The following is an 11,983-nucleotide window of genomic DNA, read 5'->3' as shown; positions in this document are numbered from 1 at the left end:
TTTTTTTTTTTTTTTTTTTTTTTTTTTTTTTTTTTTTTGCTGTAATGTTGAAATATTTTCAAAATAAAAATTGTGTCCTGCCTCACTCCCGAGCATTTTAACGTATCGGTGACTCAGGACAGATGGTACTGCGCTGCCGAGTGGGTCTTCCTGCTCAGTACTATGAGACTGTGCCCTTCCCACGTTCAATCCTTAAAGTCCTTATATTTAAAAAGTGAGGGAGATTCTATGTGGTTTACACAGTTAACCCTTATTTGCATAAATTTAAAGCTGGCAATGCTGCATAGGTTCTGAAGTCAGGGAGGGAATTTCACTGACCACTAAAGGTGAGAGCCGGGTGCACCGTGAGCGCCAGGGGCTCTGGATGCCAGGCACACGGGACTGTGTCTGTCTGCCAGCTACAAATCGAGCTGCATGGTGAACTTTAGGTCTCTTCAAGTGTGAGCGTTCCGTGCCTTTTGATTCCAGGCAGGGGACACCAGGGATTCGTCTGGAATCCGAGTGCCTTCTGCGGAGATGCCCAGCACTGCTCAGTGTGAAGAGCCCAGCTCAGGATGGTTCTGCACAACGGCTGTCTTCCGAGGCCCGCCTCTTCCCTTCCAAATGCCATGTGAATGAACCTCCCGTCCCTTCAAGCTCACCACATCCCCAGTCCCCTCACGGCGGGACTGGAAAGCTCTCGATCACCGCAGGGAGGATAGAATCCCCAGCACAGCCACTTCCAGAGCCCCCGCCAGAGGGGATGGCACTTGTGCGTGAGTCCCGGCCTCAGAGGCCTGCTCTGTGACTCATCCACTGTGGAGCTGGACACAGACAAGAATGAGTCCAAACGGTCTGCACACCGGTGCTGCCAGGGTGTGGGTACAGTCTGGGCCTGGACCACAAAGGGTCACATGCTAAAAGCTGGGTCCCCAGCACAGCAAAGCCACTCTGGGAGCTAAGAGGTCAGCCTGGGCCACAGGAGGAGACAATTAGGCCCTGGGCACCGCTGTTGGGAGGGTCAGAGTACCCCTCGCAGAGGAAATTATTCTCATTCACACGGCCCCTTCTGCACTCTCAGCCAGACTGAAATGCAGTCAGTGGCCAGTGCATGCTGTTCAGACCCTTCGCCACTAGAAGGCTGGGTCAAGCAAACCTCTTTTCTTTGTAAATTACCCAAGCTCGGGTATTTTGTTATAGTAACAGATCATGGCTCTAATACAATCACCCTTAGCTGCACTGTGGGGTATAGCATCCAATTCAGTCATGCTCAATCTCTTGGGGACCCCGTTTCTCCAGCTGCTATGAGATAACATACATAACACGCGAAGAATCCCAGTGGCAGGGTAAATGGTCACGAGGTGTTGGTCACATGTGTACGTGTGCTCCTTGCGTTGTTCCTTTTTAGCTGTAATCCCCCAACTACATACAAACTCTCGGCGGATGACATTTGGTTTTCACTCATTGGTGATTTTCCCCTCTGTTTTGTTCCTCATTTATGCACAGTCTGGCACACTGCGTCACACATAGGAGGGTTTCAGTAAATATTTGACAAAGGAATGAAAAAAGTAAGTGAAATTTGGGGCACACTGTGATTGAAATATTTAGGGTGGGTGCTTTATTAGAATTTGTCAGCAAAAATGCTGTGGGGAACCCTTTCTTGCTGCTATAGTTTAAAATGTGCCCTCTCCACATCACAAGAAGATGAACGTTTTTGGCTGTCTTTCTAATAGAAGGAGAACCTGGTGGAATTTTCCAGGCTGGCGACTTTAGGGAACTACTAATATTTTTATAACATATATTAAAAACAATTGTACGTGTGCCTAGAAATCTTTAAGGCATGGATTTCAGCAGCCGGTTTTATTTGACTTGAGAAATCTAATAGACAAGCAATAACAGCCGGGCGTGGTGGCGCATGCTTGTAGTCCCAGCCAGACTCAGGAGGCTGAGGCAGGAAGATCTCTGTGAGTTTGAGACCAGCCTGGGCTACATAGTGAGTTCCAGATCAGTCTCAACTATATAGTGAGACCCTGTGTCAAAACAAAACAAAACAAAACAATAAACAAGCAAAACAGCAGTGCTATTGCTCTTTAAGTAAAAGTTAGAGATCTACATTTTAATAGCAGCATAACAAAAACATCACAGGGCAAAGGAGTGTGTTGTGTCTCACCAAGGAGTCAGCAAACAAGGGTGTTGCCAGAGGGCTCTCGAGGGACCCTGGCATGTGGCTGGACAATGGCTCAGTTAAATGCCACCAAGCAAAGGCTGGTGAGAGGTAATGCAAGTGACAAACCACCATTTTCCTCTCTCCTGGAGGAGCCTCATGTGAATGGCACAAGCAGCTGAAAATTCAATGTGATTTGCAAAGTGTGTCAAGGCTCTCATTCCATAATTGATTCAGCAGTTCAGCAAATGAAGCTCAATGAAAAAAATTTAAAAGTATCAGTACCAGATGGGAGGCGAACACAGCGTCGGGTTTGTGACAGCCTCGGTACGCGGCTCCGATCCACAGGCTGCAGCAAGGGGGCGCCCTTGGGCCAGTGGCCTGGTCACCTCCCACCTGCTCTCCAGCCTCCGCCCTGGGGGAGAGTACTGAGGGAGCGGCTGCGGCTGCAGCAGCGGAGGGTGAGGCCAGTGAGGGACTGCAAACAGGCCACGCGCGTACTCACTGCTCGCTTGGAAGCGACGAGTTTCTGGACATCGCCTTGGGTGACAGGTCGTAGTCGCTGTCCGATCTGTAGAGAAAGGACTCTCGGCGCTGGCTGTGCCCGGGAAAGGTGGCGTGGAGCACCAGCCCCGAGGACGAGCTGGCCTGCGGGTCCAGCGGGCTCCGACCGGCGGAAGGGCCATTTTCCACGTCAAAGCTGCAAGAGAGAGCAGGACACCCTGGTCACGCGAGGGTCACAGCGGAGGACGGACGGCAGGCCCGTCAAGCTGGACACTGCGGGAACGGCTGTGACCCCAGGGCGCTCTCCGCTGCTCTCACTGTGCTCATTTGTGGGCAGGAAACCGAGTCCCACTCGGGCCACCACCAGTCAACAGGGACCCAAACAAAACGGAACCCCAAACCAAGCCCAGGCCCGGACCACGGCGCCGTGGAGGCCAGGGGAGAAGGCCGTGCCGGCGAGCACCTCTGGAGGGCGCTGTCGTCAGCCGAGGCGCCGTCTTCCTGCCTCGCGGAACCGCAGCCCCATTCAAGATGCCGGGTTCCTACTTCTAGTGTTTTGGGAACAAAATGTTATCCTGAAAACAGCCACCATTTGACTAGATGGGGCCTGAGATATAACATTCATATGCGAGGTTAACTTGCAGAAAAAGAATTAAACAACCAGGAGGAGGCCCTATCAGGCTCGGTAGAGGCCCGCAGTGAGACCTCTGGCGTCTCCCTGCACTGAGCAGGCCTCTCCAGCCCAGATTTACTTGGTGGTTTTCGTTCTCGACTTTCCTTGCCCTCCTCCCCGCTCCATCCCTCTCTGGGGCCCCTTTCCTTCTGCAAAAGACCCATCTTCCCCTTACCTATTATCTGTCCTTTAGTTTGCTCTTTAATTTATTTATGTTTGAGGCTTCCAGTAGAAGAGAAACCGTGTGTCTGATTTACTCCCACCTTGCACCGTGGGCCCAGGCGGATTCATTTTCCTACAAATGTCTTCCGTGGGTTTTCCTTCCTTACGAGCCCAGCTGTCTCACATGCGCTGATAATGAATTGCAGACAGGGGCAGCGGCAGTTCTGTCTCCTGTTTTCTCTCTCCATCCTGGCATTTCCTTCGGCACTGTGTCCTTGCCTCGTTCTCCCACACAGGTCCAAATGCATTTTCTCATATATGCGACCCCCACTGACCTCCAGGGGACAGCAAACTCGACCCAGTATTTCTCTACATCACACACTGCTCCCCTCTAACGTTCTGAAGAGCGGTGTGGGGCTTAGGTGTCCCCCTTCCAACTTGGATCTCAATAGCTGGCTTCCTTCAGAATCCAGCTGCCATAATTTTTCCTGTGTTCTTTTCTTTCACTGATTCCCACAATGGGTGCATTCTGCTTACATTTCTTCATTTTGCAAAGAGCTTTCTAATATATGATTTCATTTAATCCTAAAAGCCCATGACCTGTGCAATATGATCCTACTCTACAGTGGAGGTAACACAGGACTTAAGAATTTATATGTGCCTTGTTTACAGAAGCACACTAGAATAGTAGCTCCGGTCCCCTTCCCCATGGGGGAAGTGCTCTAAGACCTACACAGACACACAGAGGGCAACAAATCCTATATGTGATACATTCCCCTTAGAGATACACATCTATGAAATTGGTTAATTTATAAAGTTAGAAGCTGGGCATGGAAGAGCATGCCTATAATCCCAGCACTTGGGAGGCTGAGGCAGGAGGATCTCTGTGAGTTCAAGACCAGCTACATAGTGAGTTCCAGGTCAGTCTCAACTACATAGTGAAAACTTGTCTCAAAAAACCAAAACCAAACAAACAAAAAACAAAATTCAAAAAGTGGACATAGTAAGAGATTAGAGCAAATACTAATAAAATAGGTTAACTATAACAGTATACTCAAATTATTTAAAACTTATGAGCTACTCACTTCTGCAATTTTCCACTGCATGTTTTTGAACCATGGTTGACTGCAGTGACAGAAACTGAGCAAAGTGAAACCACAGATACGGGGTGCAGGGGGCTTCAATTGTAATCTGTAGACGGGGAATGGAAATCCAGTCTTCCAACTGGTTTCTTCACCATTTTTGGACTTCTCTGATCACAGAGTTCCAGAATGGGCCACCGGACAGTGAACTGTGATTTTCCTTTCAGTCTCTGGACTAAAATAAAAGCTCTCGATCAGGCCTTGGAAAGCTGAGGCAGGAGGATCACTGAGCAAGTCTACATAATGAGTTCAAAGCCAGCCTGAACTACATAGCGAGACCTTGTCTGAAAAATCCAAAAACCAACCAAACAACAACAACAACCACAAAAGAGCCCATCAGACAACCTGCAAACTCCAGCTGTCTGATGAAAAGTAGCCGGCAAAATCCTTTTAAGTAAAAGGATGAAGACAGAGCACGAGCCACGAGGGCTTCACCATTTTTGGACTTCTCTGATCACAGAGTTCCAGAATGGGCCACCGGACAGTGAACTGTGATTTTCCTTTCAGTCTCTGGACTAAAATAAAAGCTCTCGATCAGGCCTTGGAAAGCTGAGGCAGGAGGATCACTGAGCAAGTCTACATAATGAGTTCAAAGCCAGCCTGAACTACATAGCGAGACCTTGTCTGAAAAATCCAAAAACCAACCAAACAACAACAACAACCACAAAAGAGCCCATCAGACAACCTGCAAACTCCAGCTGTCTGATGAAAAGTAGCCGGCAAAATCCTTTTAAGTAAAAGGATGAAGACAGAGCACGAGCCACGAGGGCTGAGCCACCTGCTTTGGGCTCTCGAGCAGCGTGGCTGATTTTCCCCGCCGGCCAGTGGTCTGGGGCAGCGGGCCAGCCCCGACCCCGTCACAGCTCAGCAGGCCGGGCCTGGGGTGGTCACGCCGTCCCCTCACAGGCCTGTAGCAAGCGAAAGACGACGCCAACCGGCCACCTGCCTTGATCCACAGGAGGGGCTGAGCGCGTACAGAGCGGCTTCCTGGGGCTCGCAGCCCTGCTTAGGGGCGGGAGGGCGAGCGGCCTCACCCTGGAAGAGCGGCGGGCACCAGCGCCGGAGCTGTGTGTGCTCTGCTGCCGCAACTACTCTTAAGACAGCGGGCGCCCAGCCACGGTCCCGCACCCTCCAGGGTGGAGCTCCAGGGACCGGGTGACCCGGCAGGGGACCTCCAACCCCAGCCCGGCCTGGGTCCATTTCGCAGCTCAGTGCTCACGCGGGCACCGGCCGTGAAACACCAGGGATGTCGCTCCCTGTACCTGCACCACAGGCTCAGCAGAAACGCCGGGAGGCCCGGCCTACGCAGCTCGCAGGCTTTGTCCACGCTGGCCTCTCCCAGGCCTGGCTCTACCCTCTTTTCCGCGGGAGCCATTCCTGCTGGGCAGAGGGAGTGCACAAAGCATTTCCGGGCGGACAGTGGCCCAGGACCTGCTGCCCCTCGCGTCCATTAGCATCCGGAAGTTCTCCCCTGCCAGGGAGGCGAGGGCTAGACCCGGACACGCAAACCCTCTTCGTGCCATTCCTCTTCGGGCGGGTTTGCAGCCCCCCATCCTGCCTAATCTCATAGCAGCGGTGCTGGAATTTGGAGGAAGCCGGGGCAGAACTCCCTGCTGTAAAGAAGCAGTCTTAGAAGAATGGCCTTTCATATTCCCCGGGGCACTGTTTCAAAGCGACCAGCACAGATGCGAAACTCTGGAACAAACATGAATCAACAAACAGACACCAGCGCCAGCGACAGCAGAATTAGCAGGCAGACATCACAATCCGTCCCCCAGATCCCGCGAGCCGGGGTGCGGGCAAGGGGAGATGAGGCAGACTTAGCAAGCGGAGTGAACACACCAGCCCGGGAATACAATGAGGAGGAACAGCGAATCTGCAAGGGCAGGAACAAACACTGAAGTCAGGTCATGATTTATTTAGGGCAGTCTTGCCCCTGCCTTAATCAGGACTCTCATTTCACCTTTAGGCTTCTCTGTTTTTTTTTTTTTTGTACGGGGAATCAAACTCAGGTCCATGCACTTTGCGCTTGCAAGGCAGGCACAGAACCACTGAGCTAAATCCCCAGCCCACCTTTAGGGTTCTTGAGATTCAAAAGTCATTGTAGAAATAACATAAAATGTTATATAAAGCTTAGGCAAGAGAGAAAAGAATAGCATCATCACTACCCATTTGGAATATTTCCATCTGAATTTTTTTCCCTGCAGGTTCAGATCCTGATTTTTTCACAAGCTTTTTTTACCTTTCTAGAATTATCATTTTCCCAGTAGTTGTACCACAGTTTCCTTAGCTTTTTTTTGATCATCCCATGTATGATTCGAAGCAGGGTTGCAGTTGGTATCTTTGATTTTGCAGTTACTTCACAGGTTAGCTGAAGTCATGCAGAAGTTTGGGATAGAGTGAGAGAGGGCACCCTCACATATTTCAGAATATCTGAGTAGGACGTACGCAGGGTGGTGGAGAACTAAGGTGAAGGTTTACTTTTTAAAATTAAGACATTAAAAGACACATTTTCATTAATCCCCTCAAAAATATTTCCTTCATTTCAAATATATTTATTGTACCACTCTTGCTATTTTCTGGGCACCTCTTCAAGTCCTCTCTACAATGAGTGACTTTAATTTTGCTGTCCTGGCTGCCTCAATGGCCTGAACCAATTCAAAATGTTTCTCTTTCATGGTCATTTTGAGTTAGAAGGAGAGCCAGAAGTCACCAGATCTGAAGAGTAAGGTGGATGAGGACACAGCATCACGTTTTTTGTTTTTTGTTTTTCACAAGTTGCCTTTCTGTTGGATGGCGCTCAGCAGCAGGATTCCCCGTAATTTTGTGACCACACCTCACAAAGGCATTCACAAAAGAGGACTTGGGACAAGAACAAAAGGTTAACTGTGAGTCAACGGGGAAGATTTGAGGCGACATTGCTTTTACTCATTCATTTAAAAATTTTCTCTAAAATATTCACCATATCTCTCGGTCACACCTTGCCTGCCTGCCTGGAGCAGAGAGTGCTCATGTTCGGTGTGTGAAGAGAAACAGCGTCAGACACGGCCTTTCTTCTGGGACCAGAGAGCCCTCCCTGTGGGTCCTGCTCTCTGGTCTGCAAGACTGTGTGGCCTGCTCACCTGCACCTGCCTGCCTCGGCGGCCTTCCCGTCACGAGGCTGTGGTGTCGTTTTTACCACCTTCTTCCGCGCTGTGCCTGCAGGTCTGTGCTCCTGGGGCGCTGGTGGCAGGTGGTGGCACACGTGAGACATGAAGGTGCCCTTCCCACTGCCGCCCCCCGAAGACACTGGCTTCTCTACCGGGCTAGATCGCCTCCAGGGATGCTGGAGTCCCCGTGGCCTAGGAGCTCATACACTAGAGTGCCCCTGCATCCCCTTAGCCCAGGTCTGGTCCTGAAGAATGTTTGGGAGACAACTCCACGATCCCAAAGCTTTCAAGATCCACCGACGTGGATGTTTAAGCCCCTTTCATAAAGCAGCATAGAGCTGACATAGACCCCCACAGACCCCACACAGGGGACTCACTCATGATGCCTTGTGCCATGTCCCCACTAGGTAAACAGGTAAATAGGTACCTAGGTAAATAGCATGTTCTGCAGGGGCTGATGGTGTCAGAAAGTCTATGCAAGCAAGGACCATACAGACACGAGTTTTTCTCAGGTATTTTCTCTCTGGGGTTGACCACCTCACAGCTAGGGAGATGCAGGCCCACTGTACTTAATCACCGTACCCATGCTCTTCTGTCCAATTCTCCAATTTCTCTAGCCACTTCCCTCAAAGCCATTACCCTCAGGCAATAAATATCATTCATTTTTGTGTTGCAGGCATCTGTGCCAGAGCCCTGTGAACAGTATGTCTTCAAGAGGTCATCTGAACGGATTCAAGAGACGGAGCACTGGGCACGTCGTTCTTCTGTCCCTTCCCTCTGACTCCAGGACACAGATTCCTCCTGTTTCCTTCAGACGAGTCTGTAGAGATGTGGCTTCAGTTTCTTTGATGAGTCATGTGAGACAACAATCTAAAAATTCAATATATATACACTTAAAAGTGTAGCTGTGCTTTCCTTGAGCAAAACAGACCTGCACAGAAAAGTCGGCAGCCTAAAGAACTGAACCGGTGGTACTGCTCTCACCAGCTTCTGTTTGCCCTCTCCTGGGCGCAGGTGCCAGCTGGGGACAGAAGCAGCCAGCAGAGGGCAGGAGACCACCGCTGCTGCCTCGAGGCTCCCGGCTCTGTCAGCCCATGGGGCTGCTCAGAAACCAGACCCAGCCTTCTTCATAAGCCTGGGAGGGAGGATGAGGGCTACAGAACGGAGCCACAAGGTGCCCATGAAACCTCTGGTTAAACTGAGAGAAGATGACCTGCGAGAGACTTCAGCCAAGCCAGGCAGTTGCAGAACTGCCTGCAGTTGTCCCTAGCGGGGTTGTTTCCTGAGCCCCGATTACCTCCACAAACCCCAATTTCTGGAACAAAGACACGGAGCAATATTCCGGGAAGAACTCAATCCTGAATCAGTGGGTGTTTTTCTTTTTCCACTCAGCATTCCGCAGGTGAGCCTCTCTGACTTACCCTGACAAATGGTCTGCCTGGAAAGACTGCAGACCCCACAGAAGAGGTTTACACTCAGGGGTCCAGCGGGATGGCTTCCTGCCTTTAGGGGAAGAGAGCTCTGCTGTCCCGCCTTTGCCTTCTTCCTCAGAAACCAGTCTCTGTGCGTCCTCTGCATCACTGAATTCTCACTACCACCCTGGAGGCCAATTCTCTCCGGCTAGTTTTAAAAAGTAGGAAAATGAGGCTCCAACGTGAAGCTTCACTTGAGAACCTCAAGCATGTGACACCTTTGTGTCACACCCTGCTGTCTGCACCCAGGGTCCTTCCTGCGCCCCCACAAACCCTTGTGAACCCAGAATCTGACACGCTGTACTGCATTCCCCCATTTCTTTTCTTTTTTTGGGGGGGACCAGGGATCGAACTTGGGACCTTGAGCTTGCGAGGCAGGCAGCAGAACCACTGAGCTAAGTCCCCGGCCCTCCCTGTTCCTTTACCTTGCTTCTCTATCAGACCACGGCACCTTTGGGGCAGGAACTAAGCCTCACAGTTTCGTATTTCCAGAGCCCAGAGCTGTGCCTCACACCACAAGGCGCACACACAGACTTGCTGACTGACACGGTGGCTTCACAGTTTACGTCTGTCATCCGACAAAAAGTTCCACTTGGCCCAATGGCCTCAAGAAGGCAAAGACCACAGCGGAGCTTCTATGTGGGCCACTCTGATCTGGCCTGAGTTCGCAGCCTTGTCCCATCCTCCCTGCAGTATCCTAGCAATGCCATCCCAGGACATTTTGCCGTTGAGAACTGTCTTGTCTGTAGTAAGGTGTGTTTGGGTATTGACTGCATGCGTGGTGGCGTGCCCACAAGAAAATGCTGTTTAATGTTCTCTCAGAAAATATTCCTCTCGCTCAGAGTTAGAAATGAACTCCTTCGAATGCTCGGTTACAATTTCGAGGAGAAGAAATGACCGTTTACCCATTACCGAGGTACTCACGAAGGGTGTCCCTCGATGGGCTATCCGGGTCCTACAGCTGCAGGGGGACCTGTGCCTTTACCCACAGGGACAGGGACAGGACACCAGCCAGGCCCCATCTCTAGAAAGGACTGAACCCTGCGGAAGCACAGCCAGCAAGAAGAGAGCCAAGACCTCCTGTGGGCACAGCTACTGCAAGACCTTGCAATTCTGCCGAGACACCAGCGGCAAAGTCCACGACCGCCCTTCCCCACAGGAGGAGGAGGACTCATCTGAATTCTGCAGGCAGCTCACCGTCGCTTTCTTTCCTTCCCAGGGCTTTTGAAAACTACATTCACGACGACAGTCCTGAGCTGCTTTCCCTGCCAAAAGCCTTTACCAGAGGCAGCGCTAGAAGGCAACAGGGCTCGGGGCTCCTGGGATCCGGCTTCCGGTTGTTGCTCCACAAGGGACAGAGTGACAGGAAATGGAGTCCCTGCCCCCTGCCCTCACTCCCATCTCTCACCACTGAGACGAAGCTGTGGGGCAGAAGACCTCTGAGTGCCTGGGAGGTGAGGCATCTCACGGAGACAGAAAGATCGGCTCTCAAGTGTGATTTTACGTTACTGGTGACGATCATTCACTCAGTTGAAAGTAATCAAGTGAGCACCCACTAGGACACCAGGCACCGCTGTTGGCCTGAGACTGCAGCAATGTGCCAGACAGAAAGGGGCCTTGGGCAAAAACGGGGAATCAGTCATACAAAGAGACATTTGGTACCTGTGGGGGCCACAGAACAGAAGAGAAAACACAAGAGTACGGCAGAGACAGACACGGAGGAGGATGCGCTTTAGTGTGGGTGGTCAGCAGGTCCCCCCGACAGAGCCACACGGCTGCCTCTTGCCCACACTGGGGTGCACGGCTCCCCTTTCTCTGGGAGTGTCATCTGGGTTGAGATCTGATAAAGGCTATGGCCAAGGTTGCCCTTGGGTTCTTTTTTATCTTTGTTTCTACACCCACTTTTCACCCATGAATTATGTCAGATGATGCTTGGAATTTAGTACCAATTACTGTATTAAACCAATTACCTAATTTTCCCTATGCTTGAGCTTCTTGCTGAGCTGAGTTAGTGGTCCTACAATAATATATAGTCACAGTTGTTATTAATGTATATAAGTATACATTATTATTATATATTAGTATACATCAATGCATACATATCTACACACCTTACCATATATAAGGACACACTGATAACTAACACAATAATTACAGTTGTCATAGTTACCGATACGGCTGAAGCCCTGGTAATACCTACCTATTCCTATACATGGGCCGACACCTAGGTCTAGCCTCACATTTGTCCAGCACATTGGTCACTAGTCTTCCCTCAGTGGGTTGTGAAGCTTTTCCAGATGTTTTACCTTTCTTGTCTGTCAAGCTGTAGGTACTTAATAGATGTCTGATGAATAAACGGACGGAAGAATGAATGACTGAGGGCCAAGGCTGCTCCGCAAACTCCCCTTGATATCTATTCCAGCGCCAGCGGCTTCTCCAATGAGAAGGACCGAGGGCAGTGTGGGGAAACTGAGTATGTCTGGCTCCCAGCTCTGGCCAGCCATGCACAGCTGTCTCCACAGGAAGAACCAGGGTGTTGCTACTAAAATCACCTCTCCCACGGGACACCCACCCGAAGGAGAAGGCCAGCGAGCACACAGCAGCAGCGCTCCCATCCCTTGGCGTGGATGGTGGGAGGGAGGGAGAGAACACACAAATCCCTCTCAGTGGTCCTGTGGTGAAAGTTTTCTTTTGCTGAGGACTTTTCTTGCAAATTGTTTGGGGTATCACTTTCTGGG

The 11,983-nt window shown here is 50.7% G+C and overlaps 1 protein-coding gene across 3 annotated transcripts in view; it reads right to left on the bottom strand.

Annotated features, from left to right (window-relative positions):
* Positions 1–11,983, bottom strand: part of Pde4b (phosphodiesterase 4B) — a 495,360-nt gene that overhangs the window by 107,521 nt on the left and 375,856 nt on the right. For all 3 annotated transcript variants that reach the window (XM_010605088.3, XM_010605090.2, XM_010605091.2), the window contains one exon: positions 2,649–2,843. In XM_010605088.3, coding sequence (XP_010603390.1) covers positions 2,649–2,843 — 195 coding nt within the window. The remainder of the gene's footprint in view (positions 1–2,648; positions 2,844–11,983) is intronic.

This window comes from Fukomys damarensis, unplaced genomic scaffold (assembly GCF_012274545.1).
Source record: "Fukomys damarensis isolate Sample0158 unplaced genomic scaffold, DMR_v1.0_HiC HiC_scaffold_33, whole genome shotgun sequence".
NCBI classification, from domain to species: Eukaryota; Metazoa; Chordata; class Mammalia; order Rodentia; family Bathyergidae; genus Fukomys; species Fukomys damarensis.
This window is presented reverse-complemented; position numbering and strand designations above follow the sequence as displayed.